This window comes from Dromiciops gliroides, chromosome 1 (assembly GCF_019393635.1).
Source record: "Dromiciops gliroides isolate mDroGli1 chromosome 1, mDroGli1.pri, whole genome shotgun sequence".
Lineage (NCBI taxonomy): Eukaryota > Metazoa > Chordata > Mammalia > Microbiotheria > Microbiotheriidae > Dromiciops > Dromiciops gliroides.
This window is the reverse complement of record NC_057861.1, coordinates 698,669,323-698,691,624: the sequence shown is the minus strand read 5'-3', so window position 1 is coordinate 698,691,624 and position 22,302 is coordinate 698,669,323. Positions and strand designations below refer to the sequence as shown.

At 41.6% G+C, this 22,302-nt stretch overlaps 1 protein-coding gene across 1 annotated transcript in view; it reads right to left on the bottom strand.

The window, feature by feature from the left end:
• Window positions 1-16,015: 16,015 nt before the first annotated feature.
• NUP210 (nucleoporin 210) overlaps window positions 16,016-22,302 on the bottom strand; it is a 163,545-nt gene continuing 157,258 nt past the window's right edge. The window contains 4 exon segments of the mRNA XM_043977585.1: window positions 16,016-16,483; window positions 16,568-16,663; window positions 17,272-17,488; window positions 21,492-21,742. Coding sequence (XP_043833520.1) covers window positions 16,392-16,483; window positions 16,568-16,663; window positions 17,272-17,488; window positions 21,492-21,742 — 656 coding nt within the window. The 3' untranslated portion in view covers window positions 16,016-16,391.

Genomic DNA, 22,302 nt, shown 5'->3' with positions numbered 1-22,302 from the left:
CTAAAATCACATTAACTTTTTTTTTTTTTTTTTGCCTTCCACATCCCACTGTTGACTAGTTGTCCACATGTGGTCTTCCTCTTTAGAATCTGAGCTCCTTGAGGGCAAGGATCACATTTTCCTCTTTCTTTGCATCCTGGGTTCTCAACACAGTGCCTGGAATATAGTAAGCACTTAATGAATGTTTGTTGACCGAATTGGTAGAAAAAATACACCAACTCAAATAAAATAAAAGTTGAGTGGTTCAGCCTTCCCTTTGCCACACATGGCTTATCCACCAAAGAAAAATACTATTCCTTCTTTGACCCTTCTCTTGTGCCCAATATAGGGTTTTGGTTTTTTTGTTTGTTTGTTTGTTTTTGCAGGGCAATGACGGTTAAGTGACTTGCCCAGGGTCACTCAGCTATAGTAAGTGTCAAGTGTCTGAGGCTGGATTTGAACTCTGGCCCTCCTGAATCCAGGGCCAGTGCTTTATCCATTGTGCCGCCTAGCTGCCCACCCAATATAGTACTATACCATTATAATCATATACTATAACTTATTTAGCCATTCCCCACTTGATAGGCATCCTTTCAATTTCCAATTCTTTGCCACCACAAAAAGAGCTGCTATAAATATTTATGCACATATTAAGTCCTTTTTCTTTGATCTCTTGGGGATACAGATCTAGTAGTGGTATTGGTGAGTTAAAGGATCTGCAGTTTTATAGACCTTTGGGCACAGGTCCAAGTTGTTCTCCAGAATGGTTGGACTAGTTTTCAATTCCTCCAATAGTGAATTAGTGTCCCAGTTTTCCTATATCCCCTCCAACATTTGTCATTTTCCTTTTCTGTCATATTAGCCGATCCGATAGGTATGCAGTGATACTTCAGAGTTGTTTTAATTTGTATTTCTCTAATCAGTAGTTATTTAGAGCATTTAAAAATAGAACTATAGATAGCTTTGATTTCTTCTTTTGATAACTGCCTGTGTCATACAAATGCCTTTGACCATTTATCAGCTGGGGAGAGGCTTCACTTTCTAACTACCCAATATTGTATTCTTCACAGACAGCTTACCTTCTCTAACTCCCCCTCCACAAACAAGAAGTTACAACTTCCTACTGTCAATCTGTCAACCAATCAACCAAGCATCATATGCTAAATATCTACCATGTGACAGGCACTAGAGATACAAATAAAAAGAATGAAACAATTCCTATTCTCAAGGGGCTTACTTTTGAATTATACCATTATACATACTTTGGGTTAATACTACCTTTGACACTTAATTGGGTGATAGTGGGCATATAACACGTAGCCTCTGATTCTAGTTTGTTTTTCTGCAAAAGACCACTACACCTCCCTCTTTGGATTTATTCACTATCTCAGGTGTCAGTCAATTGCCTCATGGTTCCAATCACCATTTCTGCTGACTTCTTTGTCCAAAATATGTCTTACTTGCCATTTCTCTTCTATGTCTCCTACCTTTTAGAATGTAAGCACCTAGAAGTCAGGGACTGTCTTGTTTGCTTATACTTATTTGTATCTCCAGTGCTTAACCTAGTTCTTGGCATATCACATTTAAAAGAGGCTTTTCCATTCCTCCCTCCCTTCCTCTGCCAGTTCCTCAGTTCTTCCATCCCTCTCTCCATCCATGTATGCATCTATTCTCTACCTCTCACAGGGTTGCTATGAGGATCAAATGAATTCATGTATATAAAGCACTTAGAATACTTCCAAGTGCTATATAGCAGCCTGTTAATAAAGTGGGCAAAAGAATACTTGTACTTCCTGCCTCATGGGGTTGTTGGGAGAAAAGCCTTTGTAAAACGGAGAGGACCACAGAAATGTGACTTGTTGAGCATTAGCTTTGCTCTTTCTCCTCCTGCTACTTCTTAACAAGAAAATATTCCTTTCTTGTTCCCTTTCTGGAAGCCAGACTAGCAATTTGCTTGATCATGAAGAATAATACCTTGCATTTGCATAGTGCTTTTTAACTATTCAAAGCACTTTCAGCTCTAGGGTTTTATTATTATAAGAAGAGGGTTCTGTGTTGCACATTTACAATTCCTCCCTAACCCATCATTAAATCAGCGAAATGATTTCCCCAAGCATTTCCTTCCTAGTGTCCTATAAACAGGGCTTATTGTAAGGGCTGGAGATTTGAGTAGCCCAGGAACTTGGGGAAGTGGGAAAATTGCAGGGTTTGGAATCAGAGGAGGTGGGTTCACACTCTGGCTCTGCTGCTGACTGTCCCTGTGACTTGGAATAAATCACTTAGCCTCTCCACATCTCAGTTTCCTCATCTATAAAATGCGGGGTATTCTGGGCCAGGCCCAGCCCAGGCCAGTCCAATGATTCAGGCTCAAGATTAGAATGCAATGAGGTACTGGTGGGTCAGAAATGCAACAAATACAATTCTATTTCTGCCAGGGTTTAAAAGGATGCAATTTCGAATAAAGATAAAATGCTAGCTGCCTCTGCACTTACCAGAGTAACACTTGGCCCAAGGAAGACTCATTGAAGGACATTGGGCATTCTGCTAAAAGCTTCAGAGCACCAGTTCTCTGATGCGGGTGAGTCTCTTCTGTGTCAGTGTGGCAAGGAAGTCAAGCTAATAAATCAAGCCACAGTCCCCTAAGCAACCATATCCTAACATTGGTCTCCCTGCCTTCTTCAGGAGAAACCATCCTAGTCAAGATAAAACTGGTGCCCCTCTTGCCACAATGGGGTTGGATTAGGCTCACCTGTAGGGTGTATTCTAACTCAAAACTCATGAGCTATCTTTCTGCAGCTGGAGCCTAAAATCCTTAAAAATCAGGGGTTCTTTCTTTATGTCATGGACTCCTTTGGCAGGCTAGTGACACCTAGTCAGAATGATGTTTTTCAATATTTAAAGGAAATGCTGTATTTATTATGGAAATACTTGTTTTATTCCAGAAATCAAAAATAAAATAATGTTTTCAGCAAAAGCATAAATTTAGTAAAAATAAAGATATAATTTTTATTGCATCCAAATTCACAGACCTCTCAAAATCTATGCATGGAACCAGTGGACCCCAACTTAAGAACCTTTGTTTTGTAAATGGTTTTCATGGCTTTAGTGATGAGCGTCTCCAAACTTATTTTAGTGCACCCTTGAACAACACAGAAAATCTAGCTAGGGCCAAACTTCCTTTCTATACTGACTACTCTATATCTTCAATGTGCATAGTTTCTTGCATATGATTTGCCCTATTAGAATGTGAGCTCCTTGAGGTTTGGGTCCATGTTTTTGCCCATGTAACCTCAGCACAAAACTGGGTACAACATAAGTGCTTAATAAATGCTCATTTACCATCTGCCTGACCATGTATCTTACAAATATGTATCAATAGACTGCCCTTTCCTCCTAGATAAGTTGGAAGGGTGCTCTCTCTCTCCTTGCACAGCACACTGGTCTGGCTAGGAAGATTGTGCACAGGTGAAGTAGCCATGAAGGCATCCACAGGTAAATCAGCCTCAAGTTTTTGCCACATGATTGCCCTCCTTCCCACACGACCTCTTTTATGAGTAAGTTCCCTTAAGCAATCAGTTTTCCCTCCCTCCCTCCATCACACAGTACATTGCCCAGGTAAATTATTCAAGTGCCCTCATTCAAACAAAAAGAACATCACGCATGTCCCATTTCTAGAAACAACAGCTTCAGCATGATGCCAGACTTTTCAAACCCTCCTTATTTTGGATGATCTCTCCCATGAGACAAGACAAGCCAAGATGGATGGAAGCTGACTACTCTTAGGCAGAGCATGTTGGTCAGGGTGCTTTTCATCCCTGGGGCAGCTAGATGGCACAGTGGATAGAGCACTGGCCCCAAAGTTGGCAGGTCCTGAGTTAAAATCTCACCTCAGAAACTTACTAGCTGTGTGAACCTGGGCAAGTCACTTAACCCCAATTGCCTTAAACATCTAGGACCATCTCGTCATCCTGATATCTATATCTACGTCTATATCTATATCTTGCCATTGGATCCAGATGGAACTGGAGGATAGGGTGATTCTGGTGACTATGCACAGCCCTTTCTCACTTAAATACAATTCATTGCAAGTTATGACATCTGTCATGGTCCTCTTTGAGAATGAAGGACCAACAACAACAGCTTTTCATTCTGAGTAACTGATGGAAGTGGGGGCAGGATTGTTCCCTCCTGCTGTCTCCCCCACTGCTGATGAGTTTAGCTTGTCTTGTGCAGGGTAACAAGCTGAACTGTCAGAGTTTAGACTAATATCTTGGCCTTCTCAACTATCTAGTCTGGGCTGCTGTGAGTGGCTCTTAATTGGAGGACTGTGTTGTGAATTTCCAGAGCTTCCACCTTGAACTCTAAGCTTGTTCATTCCCTAATGCCAATTGAGCTGGGCTGAAATTTCTACTGCTATGGTTAAAAGCAGAGGTCTCCCTTCCTAATCAGGGCCTTATGCTTAAGGTAGGGTCTTATTGTCTCTAGTGTACGTTCCAACACTATCCTTCCAGCTCCCACAAAAAGAAACAAAACAAAACAAAAAGGCCCTACACCATATACACAAGACACTCAAGCTTTAAAATTCTCTTGGCTATAGGAAACCAAAGACCAAAGTTTCCTGGAATCCATACACCAGAGATCAAGGTCCTTCCTTTGTGAAGGATGTGTTTTGTTGTTGTTATTGTTGTTGTTGTTGTGTTTTTTTATGGGGGGAGGGTTCATTCAGACCTGTGATAGAGTGACTCAAGCTATGTGATCCTGAGCAAGTCACTTAACCTCTGTCTGCCTCAGTTTCCTCAATTAGAAAATGGGGATAATAATAGCACCTAACCTCAAAAGGTTAATGTGAGGCTCACATGAGATAACAATATACACAAAGCACTCGGCAAACCTTAAAATACAATATAAATTTTAGTTGTAGGGGTCAGCTAGATGGTGCAGTGGATAAAGCACCAGCCCTGGATTCAGGAGGACCTGAGTTCAAATCTGGCCTCAGACACTTGACACTTACTAGCTATGTGACCTTGGGCAAGTCACTTAACCTTCATTGCCCACACCAAAAAAAATTTTAGTTGTGTCATTCATGTGCATAACCTCTAGAGTGGAAACTTCCCTTCACTGATGCAGATCTGCAACTTGTCTTCAACTTACCATACCCAGAGAAGTTTGTTCAATTTTACATTTCAAAGGGCGAAAACACAGCCTTGTGTGACTTAAATCTAACTACAGGATTTAAAAATGCAAACCACTATAGCATTCATGGACAAAGAAATGGTAGTGCACACATACAAAGGAAACAAGCATTAATTAGGTACCTAATTTGTACCAGGCTCTGTGCTGAGTGACTTTATAAATATTATCACATTCGATCCCCACAACAACCTTCCTAGGTAGGTGCTGTCATTGTCCCCATTTTTACAGATGAGGAAACAGTGGCAGATTGAGTAAGCGTCTGGGGCTAGATTTGAGCTCAAGGCTTCTTGACTCCAGGCCATGTTCTAGTTACTGTACCACCTAGCTGCTACAAAAAGGATGCAATGATACATTCACTAAGAAGCTCCAGTAGCTACCCAAATCAGCAGGTTCTGGTCTGTGAGAGGGGAAGTGGCATATGTAGCTGTTCCAGAAAGCTAGCCTTTCCCAGTACTCCAGGTTGAATCCCAGAGCTCACCCCCACCATTGGATGGTAGCAAGGAGAGCCCAAGGAGTTGGAGCCTTTTTCAAAACCACTGCTCTAAGGCAAACAGAGGTCATGCATCTTTTGAAAGTCCCATTGTTGGGCAGATAGTTGGTACAGTGGATAAAGTACCGGCCTTGGATTCAGGAGGACCTGAGTTCAAATCCGGCCTCAGACACTTGACACTTACTAGCTGTGTGATCCTGGGCAAGTCACATAACCCTTATTACCCCGCCCCCTCCCCCAAAGTCTCATTGCTGTTCTTCAGTCTTTTCAGTCACGTTTAACTCTTCATGGTCCCATTTTGCGGTTTTCTTAGGAAAGATACTGGAGTGGTTATCATTTCCTTCTCCAGCTCATTTTACAGATGATTAAACTGAGGCAAACATGGTGAAATAACTTATTGAGGGTCACACAGCTAGTAAGTGCCTGAGGCTGGATTTGAACTCAGGTCTTCTTGACTCTGGGCCTAGGGCTTTATCCACTGCACCACTCAGCACCCCCATTGAATATACAAATCTTAGGTAAACAGATTAAAGATGTATGTGGGGCCAGTCCCTTTGGTGACAGATTTCAAGGGCAGCATTATGAATTCAGCATCAGTCATTCTGTCTCTATCTGTCCTCTTTCTGAGGGAAGGTGCTTTGCCCAGACAGACTGCATCAAATAGTGAAGGAAAACATTTTCCTAAGATGTAAGTAGATAGAGAACAAGTTTGGAGAAGATAATGTGCTGTGCGAAGAACTCCTGACTGGGAGTCCCATGACTTGGGTCTAGTCTCAACTTTGCTCCTAACTAGGTGTGGAACCTTGAGGAAAACATTTCCCCCATCTGGGCCTTATTTCACTAATCTGTGAAGTAAAAGCATTATGCTGCATGACCTCTAAAGTTCTTTCCAGCTCTGACTTCCCAGTTTCAGCAATTTCCATGCTTGGAGTTTGGCCCTAGCTGTACTTCATGTGTTATCCAAGGATACACTAAGATAAGTTCAGAGAAGATCACTAAAGGTAATTATTTCTTCAGCCATGAAAAACATTTACAAGATTTAAAGTAAAGGTTCTTAAATGGGGGTCCATTGGTTCCATGCATAGATTTTGGGAGGTCTATGAATTTGAAGAAGGCAGGGAGGCCAATGTTAGGTTGTGGTTGCCTAGGGGACTGCGGCTTGATTTATTAGCTTGACTTCCTTGCCACACTGACACAGAAGAGACCTACCAGCATCAGAGAACTGGTGCTCTGAAGCCTTTAGCAGAATGCCCAGTACCCTTCAGAGAGTCTTCCTCCCTCCTTCCCTCCTTCCTTCCTTCCTTCTTTCCTAATACTCCAGGGGATTGATGATCTCGATGTGAGTAGAGATGCAGATGGCAACCTGTCCATGTCTGCTTGTCTATAACCACCCCTTACTTAGCCTTTCACCATTGCACCCAATGGGCTGGAAGCCTTCCTTGCTTTCTCTTGACATCATCTAGATATTAATGAATCACACAGATGGTCCAGTGGTTATCCCCCACTCTTCTCACTTGACTAGTCCATCTTTTTCCTGTTCATGCATGTCTTTGATGACATCCTTTACTCCATTCATCTCAGGCTTGTTTTATTTAGGGTTATAACCTATTCATACTCACCACACCAAGTGCCTTTCCATTGCCCTCTGGGGAATATTTCCAGTCCTGTGGAGGCAGTAGTGGCTGGCTGTGCACCATGCCAGAAATACACACTCTCCTTACTTTTGCCTCAGAATCTCTCTTCCTTTAAGATTGAGCTCAGTCACCATCTTCTACATGAAGTCTTTCCTGATCCCCTCAGCTGCTGGCTACCCCTCTCCCATAGTCCCTTATAATGAACTATTTTGAATATATTTATTAACTTTAGATTTGCACTGTGTATATTTGTATATGAATGTCTTCCTCCCCATTAGAATGTATAATCATTCCTATTAGGGAAGTAAAGGGAAATGAATAGGCATTTATTAAGTACCTACTATTTGCCAGCCACTGTGCTGAGTGCTTTAGAATGATCTGACTTGATAGTATCATTTCCCTTTTTAATCCTTCTATCTTCAGTGCCTAGCCCAATGCCTGACACAAAGTATACGCTTAATTCTTGATGATTGGTGCTATGACTTGCGGCCCTACAACCACCTTTATAAATCTTAAAGCACTCGTTAAATGAGTTATTATTTTGCTATATTATTTTGCTATCTGGTAGGCTATAATGGTCAATTTCTGTCTGCCAATCCAAATACTTTCTACTCATCTCCTAGTCTACCAAACTGTGTTGTCCAGATCAGTGAAGACTCCCTCTATCTAGTCAGCTTCAGGCCATGCTTTGCCCCAACTGGTTTTCCGATATATATCCTAGTAGGAAAAAACAACAACTTCCCAACAATTATTTCTCTAAAAGTAGAAGGAGCTGCTTTGGGAAGGAAGTGTGCTAGTAAACATTTAACAACCGGCTCTCTGAAAAAAAAAATCTTATACACAATATACTTTGATGTTTAAACTGCATTATTAACATTTTCTAAATTGTTTTTCTTAAGTCTAGACAATTGACAAAACAATAAATCAAATCCTGATTTGTAGCGTTTTTACCAATTTCTGAAGTAGAAATGTTCACACTCAAATATTAACAACTGGCTCTTATGACTGGCTCCAAGATATCTCTGGTACTTACTCAAGTGACATATTTAGGAAAGGTTGGTCATCACTAAGTAGGTATGTTGCAGAGGGGATTCATTTTCAGTTGCAGGTTAGTCAGTTAGCCAAGAAGCTTTTATCAAGCGCTTACTATGGTGTGTATGGGGTTTTCAAGGAGGACTAGCACCTCAAGTGTGAAGGCTTCTGAGCCTTTTTCAGGGCTGTCCATCTACTTTTTTTTAATGAGGCAATTGGGGTCAAGTGACTTGCCCAGGGTCACACAGCTAGTAAGTGTTAAGTGTCTGAGGCCAGATCCGAACCCAGGTACTCCTGACTCCAGGGCCGGTGCTTTATACACTGCGCCACCTAGCTTCCCCTGTCCATCTACTTTTTGTGTCTACCTAGCACCCAACTCTCACCTGTGGCTCCAAGAAACTGTAGCATGTGCAGTGCCTACACCTGGTAAACCACTTCTGCAAATGGGCCAAATTCAGTTGAGGATAACCAGTATGCCTCAAATCCATCTGTGAGTTAGGGGGATGTCTACCCCATCCATGTGAAGACTTCCCCCAATTTGCTCCTACAGCCAGGAAGATGATCAAAGCAGGAACTATGAAGTGCTTAATACTTGGTCAGACTCCAAGGTCATCCACTGTATCCTGGACCATTGTCAGTCATCCTGACTTTTGTCTTGTCACTGGACTTCAATGACTCTGGAAAAGAGAGGCTGAAATTTTGTGCAACTCTGCCTCACTTATATCCAATTCACACCACGTCAAGAGATCGCCATGTGTTATCATGGGTCCTCTTCAAAAATGAAGGATGGGGGGGGGCGCAGCTAGGTGGTGCAGTGGATAAAGCACTGGCCCTGGATTCAGGAGGACCTGAGTTCAAATCCAGCCTCAGACACTTGACACTTACTAGCTGTGTGACCCTGGGCAAGTCACTTAACTCTCATTGCTCCACCAAAAAAAAGGATGAACAACAACACAATGTGCCAGGTACTGTGCTAAGTGCAGGGCACACAAGGAAAGGCAAAAAAATAGTCTCCTTCCTCCAAGGAACTCACATTCTAATGGGGAAGACAACATGAAAATAACATCAGCAGTGTAAATGGAAGTCAAACTCAGTTGGAACAGATGGACTCCAAGGTCCTTTCCAACATCAAAACTGTAATTCTATGAAGTCAATTCCCCTTAGTCCTCAGCGTCCTCCTTAGCCTGATGTAGTAGAAAGAAAATTTGTTTTGAATTTGGAAAACTTGACTTGAAGTCCTGGTGCTGCTACATATGTGATGAGTGGTCTTGGAAATGTCACTTACAATCTGCCCAAGCCTCATTTTTAAATATGTAAAATAAGGATAATAATACTTCCACTCCTTAACTCACAGGGTTGTTGGGAGCAACATGGTCTATCAAAAGGCAGGGCTTAGATTAGGTGATCTCTAAGCACCTTTTCAATTTTGAGTCTATATCTAAGGCAAGAAGAATGATCTCTGTGTACATCCCAAAAGGATGGGCCCACCCTTAGGGGATAAGCTGCAAAAAGTATTGCTACTGACCTCTACTCATCCTGGATTTGGAGGGGTTTAATGAGAATAGGGGCTGCTGGGTGGTGCAGTGGGTATAGAGCGCCAGGACTGGAGTGCAGAAGACTAATTTTCCTGAGTTCAAATCTGGCCTCAGACAACTTACTGGCTGTGTGACCCTGGGAAAGTCACTTCACCCTGTTTAAAGTGGGCTGGAGAAAGAAATGGCAAATCACTCCTGTACCTTTGCCAAGAAAACTTCAAATGGGGTCACGAAGAATTGGGCATGGTGGAAAATAACTGAACAAAAATGAAAATAGAATGGAAAGTTGGTTGGTAATGAATGTCATGTTTAACTCTTCTTTAGTGGCTTCAAAAATGCTCCCCAAATAACAGAAGCAGGAGGCAAAGCAAGTGAGAGATGACGACGTGGTTCCGTGGAAGAATGTTAGCTTGGAAGATGAACAACTTAGGTATGGATTTGGGAGCCACTCTTTGCTACCTCTTGTGCCATCTTATCCGAATCACTTGACTTCTCTGGACCTCCGTGGTGTGACTTGTAAGACTGGGAGAGCTGAACTTCACAGTCTGTAGAGTTGCTTCCAGCTCTGATATTCCATGACAGTTGTATCAGTATCCTGGATGCTTAGCACAGGGGTTGGCATATAGCAGCTACTTAATAAATGCTTTCTGATGGACCGATATAATCTATGTATTGTGGCTGCTTGTTAACTGAAGCCCATGATAAAGAGAGTCAGTAATGGTCACACATGATAAAAGAATTTCATCCAGCTTTATTAAATAAAGCAAGTAGAAATGCTCATATTTACATCCAAGTTGTCAGTTTCAAGCTCATGTAGTACACAAGGCACAATTCTTCCTTATGCAATGGAAAATAAATTACATAACTCCACTTTGAAGGAAGAGGGTGACACCACACTGCCTCCTCAATGGTTAATTACATAATCTATAAAAAAGACAACAAAGAGTGTCACAGAGACTGGTGTAGAAATCCACAGTTCTAGAGGGGACCTACAAGATCATCTCAGATATTTTGTACATTCTCTACTGGAAAGGGGCAAGTGGATTTTCTGACCGTGGTGTGGCCATGTTCTGAGGAAAAATATGTTTAGCTCTATTTTCAGGAAGGCCACTGCCCATTCAGCCTGCGGCCACCACTCTACAGACAAACAAAAATGCAAGCCCTGTTTTAAGTCACAGTCTCCAGGATCGGTAGCTACATTTTCGAGAGCCTTATGCTGATAACTAAGAAGGGAATTTCCTCCAAGATTGAGTTAATGCTTCAGTCTTCTGAATGGTATTCTGAATTTATTGCTGGAGTTGGTGGGGCCACTATATTACCTCCCCCCATATGCCACCAAGGCCCCCAACCCTTTCTCAATCTCCCACCATTTCCTCAGGCTTTCCAGCCATCATCTTCTCTATTGGGAGCTTCTCAGGGCTGAAGCAAACTGCTCCTCTCCCCCACCCCCTGTCTCTTGCCCCTTGGTCTAGAAGAGCTCAGTGCACTTTGTAGGGAGGTCAACAAATCCCAGAGGTTCCCTCATATGAGATTAGCTAAAGGACTCCCAGAAAAAAAAAGGATGGTCATCCTTTTACAGTAGAGAAAGACAGTGGCTCAATGTCTGCTGAGGTACTTGGACATCTAAAAAAAATAAAAAATAAAAAACCCAGACAACTACAACTTTGTGCTTCAATAAGACAAAACACCAACTTTAAAAAAAATGAAAAGAGCCCCTAACACATCCCATCCTTCTGTTTCCTGAATAATGAAAGCAACATCCTTGCGCTAAGAAGACTCCAACTAAACTCATCTCTAGCATGAGATGTCTGTTATACAGGGTAAGCGGCCATGGCTGTAGACAAGAGATGCCACGTTAATACTTATTTTTACCTTTTTTAAACATAGAAAACAGACTCTATTCACATTTGCAAAAGGAAAATAAATGCCCATTTCCAAATGATATTGTGAGTCACATTGTAAGGCTAAAATATTGAGAGCACCCAGCAGGGCAGTGCATTCCTGAGTCTTCCTGACACTATGATTAGACTCCAAAAAGAAAAAATGGAGGCCTTCAGAACACAGATATTCACATTTTTTTTTCCATTTCACTACTTCCCTTACTTAACAACTATGCTAAGAGGGAATTAGTTTTCACAGGGAGAAAATGAAATGCAAAAAAAGCCACCTTCTCCCCCAAGGCCTATGGTCCTACCACATAGATGTAGCCTTTAGCCTTCTCTACCACAGACTTTAAATGAAGCATCTAACTGCCCCAGGGCACGTGAAGTAGCACAGTTTTTAGTGACATAAGGGGGAAAAAAGAGAGCATCGGTCCAGGAACCCCTGAGCAACTTGTGCCTAAAACCAAAGACTGATGCAGAGAGTTTCTAGGACTTGAAGAACCTATGAGAACATGGAAAAGAACTATGCATTTAAAAACAAAAAGAAGCTAAGAAGCTCGGGTTAAAACACAGATCTATCAAATCCTGATGCATCAGATCTGACTTGAGATTAACTCCAATCTCCTTGAGAAGTCTCAGTGTGAATACATTTATCTGATTATTATTAAAGGCACTAAAGTCTTTCTGTGTTTTCCCCCAAATGGTCGTCATCTTCTGGGCCAGTTTCTTTCATCAGACTTTAATGTGAAGGCGTAATCAGGGGCTCCAGAGCCTGGTGGGGGGTGGGGGGGAGCTGGTTTTCGATTGTGGGGCAGAGTGCTGAAAGACATCGGAGGGGGAGCAAGAACATAGGATAGAAAGAGAAGAAGGAGTGACCTTGCTGCAGCAGCTGGCCATACACAGCACTCCAGAGGTTGAAAGGAATCAGTTGCTGAAAATTGTGTTCAGCTTTTCCCTGCATCAATTTTTTTTTTACCAACTGAAAAATTAGATGGTTTCCCCACATAACCTCGTGAATTTATGACATGATGAAATGTCCAGTATATGTGCATGGAAATTAGCTCATGGATATTTTAAAAATGTTACCTCATTACCTCAGGCTTCACTTTAATTCAAAAAAATCTGACAGGACACAATTTGATATTAGTTTGTCTTACACCCAGAACAGATCCTGAGATGGCTTTCCCCCAAATCTCAGTGTTGCTAATTCCCAACAGGATCAGATCTGGCCTATTCACTTTGGACTAACTAGACTAGGAGTTGGAAGATATAGGTACCTATCCCTGGTTCTACCACTAACTTGCTGGTGTGATTTAGGGCAAGTCACTTTACCTCTCTAGGTCTCAGCCTTCTTATCTTTAAAGTGCCTAGCATAGTGCTGCAAGCACTAGTTATAGTAATTTGCACATAGTGTTGCTTAATAAATGTTGGTTGAATAAATCTAATTGAAGAGGTTGGAACAATTGGTCTCTAAGGTTCCTTCCAGATCTAACAGTTTGTAATTCTGTGACTCTCTTCTCTTGACCTCCCTGACTGTCTGGATTTTGGCTGTGGTTTAGTACTGCAGTGTTCTGGAGCTAATGAGCCCAATTCAAGGCTGGTCAATGAAGTCTGAATTCATTACCTACCTACTAAGAATCATGTTCTCCAGCCCACAGGAACTATGAAAGAAAGCATTTCTTCCCCTGAAACTTCTGAACATTGTCTTTAGAATCACCTGGGTATTACAATGGCAGGGGCTCATCTTAGATATCTTCTAGTTCTTAACCTGGTGTCTGTGAACTTGCTTTTAAAAAATATTTTGAGAACATATTTTGAATCTATTCTTTTGTAATCCTATGTGTTTTATTTTACACTTAAAAACACTATTCTGAGAAGGGGTCCATAGACATCAGAAGACTGCCAAAGGAGGCCATGACATAGAGGTTAAGAACTCTTGATCTAGCCCCTCATTTTACAGATGGAGAAACTGAGACCCAGCAAAAGGAAGTGACTTGCTCAAGGTCATCTAGAACTAGGAGCAGAGCTAGGATTAGACTCCAGGTTTCTTGGCTTCTAAGTGCTTTTGCATTATACTATGCTGGAAATATGTCAAAGAGCTGAACAAAATCTAATTTTGTTTCAGGCTAGTAAGTAGGCCTTCCCAGGGGAGAAAGAATCTACATGTGGCAAAGTTGGGGCTTCGATATTTACTGGCATTGTCAAGCACTTTGCCAGTTCGTTTAAGAAAGATTCTGAGAAAGGCTCTTCTGCAAACATTTAATGTTCCTCATGAGACTCAGCCACTGCCATACAGTATCTTTGGGGTGTGAGGCACACAAGTCTTCAGCAGGTATTCCAAGAAGGCTGACAAATAAAATCACCAATCATGGCTGCTTCCAGTGTGTGCTCCAAAGTTGCCCTTTGTCTCTGATCATTTCTGAACAGTCATATCCCATACTAGCTCAGTCAAGTAAGGTCTCAGATTTCACTAGACCCATCAGCATTTTTTCAATTTATTTTTGTCTTTCACGGTTACTTTTCAAGGAGTTAACAGATCCTCATCAAGTTTGCATCGACCAGAAAGGTTTTTCTAGTTCCAACCTTTCATCTTCCTGATGAAGAAACCAAAGCTCACTGAGGTCAGTGAGTCAATAAATATTTATTATGCATCTACTTTGTTGCAGGCATTGTGCTAAACACTAGGGATACAAAGAAAGGCAAAAACAGCTCATTCCCTCAAGGAGTGGCCAGTCTAATGGGGCAGAATAGACAACCACATACAGAGAAGATATAGAATGGATGAATCAGAGATAAGGTCCTGGAAATGGTGGAACTTTGGCTGAGACTTGAAGTGAGGGGACAGAGAAAGTGGGGAGAGGTTTGGATCCCACGGAGAGCAATAGTTAGTTAGTGGCACCACATTAAATAAGAACTCCCCTGACTTTGCCTGGGTGGATCAGTCCACTATCTTAGAGAAGCAGCCCAGTATTATGGACAGACTGAAGGACTTGGGAGTTAAGCAATTTCCAATTTGAATCCCTCCTCAGACATCTACTAGCTGTGTAACTAGGGAACATAGTCATTGAACTTTTCTTAGCCTCTGTTCTTGAACATGTCAAGTGTGATTAATGGTATTTACCCTCTTATGTTGAGGCACAAATGAGATAATGTATGTAAAGCATTTTTAGATTTACAAATGTTGCTTATTATTATTTTGAAACAAACTATTTCTGGGTATGTTTTCACTGAATCAATGAGCACTTCAGTGACTATACTAAGTGGTCTATAATTGGTCATTAAAAAACTCAAATCCTCCACTACCAAGTATTTCTTGGCCTTTATTTTTTTTTTTAGTGAGGCAATTGGGGTTAAGTGACTTGCCCAGGGTCACACAGCTAGTAAGTATTAAGTGTCTGAGGCCAGATTTGAACTCAGGTACTCCTGAATCCAGGGCCGGTGCTCTATCCACTGCGCCACCTAGCTGCCCCAAATTTTATCTCATTTGATCTTTTTTTTGGGGGGGGGAAGTGAGGCAATTGGGGTTAAGTGACTTGCCCAAGGTCACACAGCTAGTAAGTGTCAAGTGTCTGAGGTCAGATTTGAACTCAGGTCCTCCTGACTCCAGGGCCGGTGCTCTATCCACTGCGCCGCCTAGCTGTCCCTGTCTTGGCCTTTATTTTAAATGACAGGTCTCTACTTCTTAGCTTCCCTTCTTTTAGTTACTTTCATCCAAGGTCAGGATGTCTGGAAACATTTAGCATACAATTATATTTCTAGATTCCCTTTTTAGGCAAAAAACCCCAAACCAAAAAACCCAAACCACCAAATCAAAAAAAAAAACAAAACAAAAAACAACTAAAAGCATCAACCAAGGCAAACAGTTCAGTGAGTTCTTTAGTCGTGGTGATGTTTGAGATGACAAGTTTTTTAATCAAGAAAACTAAAGATGTGCATTTTCAGATCCTACTATAGCAGTTCTGATGAGCTGGGCTTAGCTGTTTCTGGTCCTTTTTCTATTTAAGGATATCAACAGCCAAAGCCATCTTCTTTGGCCAGACTGCACTGCCTTCTCATCTCTAAACATTCCCTAGGAATTCTTGCCTTCATGCCTCTGCTCATGCTTTTGTACTGTGCCAGGAAGATGCCTCCTCTCCCTCTTCCTTGTTAAATTACTGACCAACTGAAATATCACCTCTTCTAGGAAGCCTTTTAGTTGTTAAGGTCCTTCCCCTAGTACCTTTCTGAGTCTTTCTATTGTACTTTGATGGTGTATTTGAGCCATCCATGTTGGCGCCATGTAGATTCAGTAGACTCTAAGTTCCATGAGGGCAGCAATTGTGTCTTACCTAACTTGTGCATGTCTCCCAGTACCCAGCATAATGCTCTGCATCAGCTCTCTTCTAGCTCCAAAGCCAGAATCCATATTTAGCAATCCATTTGAGGAAATAGGTGCTAGCTTTCTCTTGCAACTGCAAGTAATGTGCAAGTACTTAAACATGTGCATGTGTGTGGGTGCATATGTTGCTGAGATCAGATTTTAGCTGCACAGCAATGGGAAAGGTGTTATGATGTCTGAGAAAGTAGCTTGTCTTCTTTGTGGCCATTCTGTTGGGGAAGCATCAGCCATACTTTCCCAGCTCCATTTGCCAAACTTACCCAGTAGTTACTTACTGTTAGGACTATGTGAAGGGCTTGTTCTCGGGGTGAAGGCAGGGTGTGTGTTGTGTTCTTTGGGGGAGAAAACTGCATGGTAAACTGAAAGACATGCAACAGTTTATTTAGATGAGGTAGCAGAAATGATGTACAAGTTAGGAAACATACAAATATATAATATTTTACCTATGATCATAATAGCTGTCCCAGCCAGCAGTGCAAAAAGCGTGAAGAACATGACTTGATAGGAGTCGAGGAAATGTTGGAATAGGCTGGCTCCTTCTGTGGAATCAATTGGAAAGGAAATCTCTGTCATTGTACAGGTTATAAATAGTGTCCCAGTACCTTAATCTACTCCAACAAGCCTTCTCTCTCTGCCCTGGGCTCATACACCATCTCCTTTGGGTAAACGTGCCTCATTTGAATCCCTTGATTTGCTCAGATTACGAATGGGAAGCCATGTGTGCTCTGAATGTGCCTGTCAGTGATAGCTCAGGATAGATGGATCTATCTGCCACAGAGGCTGTCACCGCAGTCTAGAAATGCAAAGCAGTTTTGAAAGCATGAAGTCCTGGGTTAGATTCATGAGAAATTAGGCCATACGAGAGAAAAACTGGAACCTTCAGCCAGCTACCAGCTGGTTTAGGAAGGGACAGGAATCTTCAGTAGGGGAGAAACCTATAGAATTCCTTCTATTTGGGACTTGCAGAAGGAGGAGGCACTGTACTTGGCATTCTCTTATTTCAGACTGACCCAAGCGATCTCTAAATCAAAATTATTACTGAAAAATCATTAAGCTTCACCTTCTCTCCCCTCATCACTCTTGGGCAATAGAAGCAAGAGAAACTATCTAGTCCCCAAGGGCCAAATGGCCACAGGGATGAACTTACGCTGGCCAGCACCTCGCCTGTCAGTCATATAGACCATGGTGACCGGGAGAGTGATGGATTGGTCTGTCATGGGGCTGGAGATGGTCAGTGTGGTAGATGAGGGTCTCTGGCTGAGCACCATTGGATCAGAGATGCTGATGGTGTAGGTGACAAAGCTTGGCAACCCAAAGGACTTCTCCTTCACAAAGGCAACCACAGCTGGTGACCCAGATTTCACCTAGGGAAAGAAAAGCCTTCTTTGGGGAAGAGCACACATCTTGAAGGGCACAAAATGGTGACCTGATGCTCCAGGTCGAGGTTTTGTCAAGTTACATTTGTTTAGTAAGGATATTCAGATGTTTGTATTTTTTTACCCAATGAAAAGCCCAGGATACTTCTTATCATCATTATCACCATATTTAATAGTAATAACATGTAGGAAAGGCAACTATGATGGCATAATGGACAGCCAGCCAGTCTTAGTCAGTATAACATGGATTCAAGCCGCAACTGACACTTATTGGGCCAAGTGACCTTCGTCAACTTATATAAGCTCTCAGAGCCCCAAGTAATTCTCTAAGAGAGAGGTGTCAAACATGGGGCAGCAGGCTGACTGTACCCTGAAACACTCCTGAGCATTGCCCAAACTACACTGACACGTGCCTGGGAAATATCTAATAAAATAAAGAAAAATACTATAGAAGACAGATAATGTTAATATGAGGTTTTCTAGGACTACATGTGCCAGTAGCAATTCTTATGTTGTTTCTATTTGAACTTATTGTTGTTGTTGTTTGTCCTTCATTTTCAAAGAGGATCATGACATTTGGAGGTGATGTCATGATTTGCAGTGAATTGGATTTAAGTGAGGCAGAGCTGTGCAGTCACCAATCTCATTCTCTCTTTCAGAGCCATTTAGGTCTAGTGGCAAGATATAGATCAAGATGACTGGAGATGGTCCCAGATGCCATTCAACACCACTGCTCTAAGACCAAAATTGCAGAAAAGGAACTGATCTTCATTTGTGTGAGAGTTTCTTATTAAGGAGTTCCCTACTGATGAAATTTAAAGTCCAGATCAAACCCCTGCCCCTCGCCCCAACCAAAAAAAAAAGATCCACAAAACAAAAAAACATGTGAAATATCCTTAATAACATCAACAATAATAGCTTATATTTATTAGCTCTCTACCATTTACAAAAGCTTTTCCTCCCATTTCCCCTCCCCAAATTGGTAATATGAATGAATGAAATGTATTGATTAAGTGTTTGCTTTCTGCTAAGTACTCTGCCAAGTGCAGAAGCTACAAACATAAAAGAAAGACTTTTTCTTCCCTCAGGGAGGCAGACTTCTAAGAGGGAGATGGACTATGCATACTTATAGGGAGTGGTAGCTAGGGAAGGAATTCATCAACATGGGGACCAGAACAGTGAGAGTAAGAGAGAACTGAGGCCCAGAGATGGGGAGGGACTTGTCTATTGTAACCCAGTTAGTAAGAGAGCAGATCTGGGCCTCTGACCCAGATTTCTCGATTTCCAAATTCAAGATTCTTTCCATTATATCACTTGAGATACCACCCCCCCACACACACACACAACATGCACATAAGACTCATTATCCATTAAGTTATGGCTATAGTACTTTTACACGTAGAATCCCATATGATCCTCAAAACAAACCCTGGGACAAGTAGGCAGGGAAAGGATTATTGTTTCCATTTTGCAGATGAGGAAACTAAGCCCAGACCACCTAAGTGACTTGCCATGTCAAGTCAGTGATGGATAGAGTCAGGATTAGAACTCAGGTCTCCTGACTCTTCTTCCAGGGATCTTTCTCTGACCCAGTGCTGCCTCTTAAGAAGCATTTTGATAGAGAGACATTTCTCAATGTGCAGGATATGCCAGACATACTGATAGGGATATCAATTGGTGTCAATCAAATGGTGTCCATTTTTACTGTTTATATTCAGATATTTTCCCCCAAGGCAAGGACAGATTGACCTCATTATAGTCTAATAAAGAACAGTTTTAAACAAGACAAACTTAATATGAAATCTTCCAGAATATCTCCTCCAAGAAAATTCATTTCTTCATTCAACATTTATTAAATACCTACTGTGTGCGCAGCACTGGAAACTGTGTTCCTTTTAATAGGTTTTAGTGTTTTCTTTTTCTTTCTTTTTTTTTTTTTTTTTTGTGAGGCAATTGGGGTTAAGTGACTTGCCCAGGGTCACACAGCTAGTAAGTGTCAAGTGTCTGAGGCCAGATTTGAACTCAGGTCCTCCTGACTCCAGGGCCAATGCTCTATCCACTGCATCACCTAGCTGCCACTCAGTGTTTTCTTATAGAGACTAATCACCACATTGCAGTAGAGTGGTGAATTTTCCAGGTAGAGCAAGTCCTATAATATTTATAGTGGGGAGAAAGGGCGAATCACTGAAATCAGAGATGCTTGAAATATTAAGCATCCCATACCTCGAAGGGATTAAATGAGATAATGTGTCTAAAGCCTTCTGCATTAATTAGTGTTCCCTGGATAGAAAGATGTTCTTGAATCAAGCCTCCCTTATCTTATGCAATCTGGGTGAGACGAGAAGTAGTCTGCACACTTATCTATGGAGGTAAGGGGAATAGGCAGGCCTTTCCGTCTTCCCTTTCAGTGAGTGAGTGAGTAAGAGAGGAAAGGGAGGGAGGGAGGGGGAGAGAGAGAGAGAGAGAGAGAGAGAGAGAGAGAGAGAGAGAGAGAGAGAGAGAGAGAGAGAGAGAGAGAGAGTATTTAAGGGAATGGAACACCTGTAAGTATCTGGCAAAGACCTGACTCTTCTTCCCTTGTAACCCTACCTCCAAACAATAAAACACAGAACAACAACAACAACAACAACAAAAAAGAAAATAAAGAGACTTAAAGGAACAGACTACTAAGGACCATTGAAGGAAATCGTTTCCCATGTTTCCCATGATAGTATATGTGATGTGGTTTTGGGGAAAGAACACAGGATTTATGATCAGAAGACCTAGGTTCAAGCCAAAGCTCCACCAATTATTAGGCAGTGAGATGGCACAATGGATAGAGCCTTGAGCCTTGAAGACAAGTTCAAATCCAGTGGCAGACACTTCCTAGCAAAGTGACCCTTGGCAAATCACTTAACTTCTCTCTATCTCAGCTTCCTCAACTATGTAAGATGGGGATGATAATAGTACCTACTTCCCAAGGTTACTGTGATGCTCCATTGTGATAATGTTTGTAAAGCACTTAGTACAGTGCCTGACAATAGCAGGCACTTATTCCCTTCCCTACCCTCTGTGGCTATGGGTGAGTCACTTAATCTTTATGAACATCCGTTATAAAATAAGAATAAATAGTGCATAATTATGCTGCCTATCTTTTGGGAACTGCTATGAGGAAAGTCCCTTCCAAACAGTGAAGCACCACACACATTCACATGTATATGTGTATAAATACATACATACATACACACACATACACATACACATACATATGCTAATGATAATAATAATAATAATGACATTCAAAAGTAACATAAGATGTCTCTTTTCCTACTTTTGTGTCTATCCAGTGTTTTGGTGGCTTATTGAGTAGATACTCAAGAAAGACTCAGTGAATTGGTCTGAGGACTATTACAATTTTTACTCTATTTTCTTGAATTTGGTCCCAGACCAAATACTTCGAAATGACTGAACAAGTTGTGATATACAAATGTAATACCATATTAGTGTGCTATAAGTTACAATGAATATGAAGAATTCAGAGAAACAGAAAGATCTGAATTAACTGATGCAGAGAGAAGAAAGCAAAACCCAAAGAAAAATATGCATTATGACAAGGTAAATAAAGAAAACACTGGTGGAAACAAAACTCAGGTCACATGCAATGGGCAATATTGGTCCATATCAGTAAAGCACATACAGTTCTGTTAAGAAATAGTAAAGCAGAAATATGGAAAGTTCCATGTACTGTCATGTCAGTTGCAAACACACTATTAGGCATTTTTGTTTAACTGTTTTCATGCGAATATGGAGAGATGTCTTTTATTAGAAGTTATATACATCAAAACAAAACACATCAAAAATTTCAAACCAGATGCATCTATAAAAATCAAATGTGGGATTTAGCATCAATTAAATTTTATAAAATTCTCTATACTTGCCCAGGGGGACCCAAGATAAGAAATCTACCTCTTAAAAACAAAACAAAAACCAACAAGAAACCCAAACCACTCACCTCAAGATTCTCAAGAATCTCCATGGCTCCAAATATTTTCACCTCTGAGCTCATATAGTGATTGCTTAAGAGGATTTCTGTTTGGTCAGCATAAAGCCCGGGGTTGAAGGGCACTTCGGCACTGATCTGCTCTCCAGAGAAGTGGCTGTCTTGGAGAGCAGCTGTGACCACAAGAGCTGTCTTCCTCATGCTGAGGTGTTTGAGCTGCTTGTCAGTAAGCCTGTGCATCATGATGGAGCAGGTGTACTGGCCTGGAGCAATGAGAATTTCAGGCTTTGTATATAGCACACACTAAATGAGTAGACATACCATGCTTGAATCCCTATGAATCGGTGATGACAATTTCTGTCATCCATGATGACATTTCTGATAGGTTAGGTGACTCTAGGCAACTCTATAAGTTGCCTGGAAGATGCCAAATTGCACTGGTAACTGGGAGCTCCCTCACATGGGAGTTCTCGAGACTGAGAAAACACAGATCCCATACTTATCCCTATCCTATGATGACATTTCAGTTCTGCCTAACACAGTTCCCTAGCACAGACAGAGCTGGTGCTTAATAAATGCTTGTTGATGGACCAATGGATCTATGATCCTCCCTCCCCCTCACCACCATACACAATTAGTCACCAAGCCCCAATATTCCTACCTCCATTTATATCAACTCCTCTATTTGCATTTCATCCCAACAGAGGATTTCAAAATCTTGAGTCTGCACCTTGAGTCTCTTACCTCTCTGTCAGGAGGTGGGTAGAATGTTTCAACATCAGTCCTCTACTGTGATAAAATGTTCGTGGGTCTCTCTGCCTCC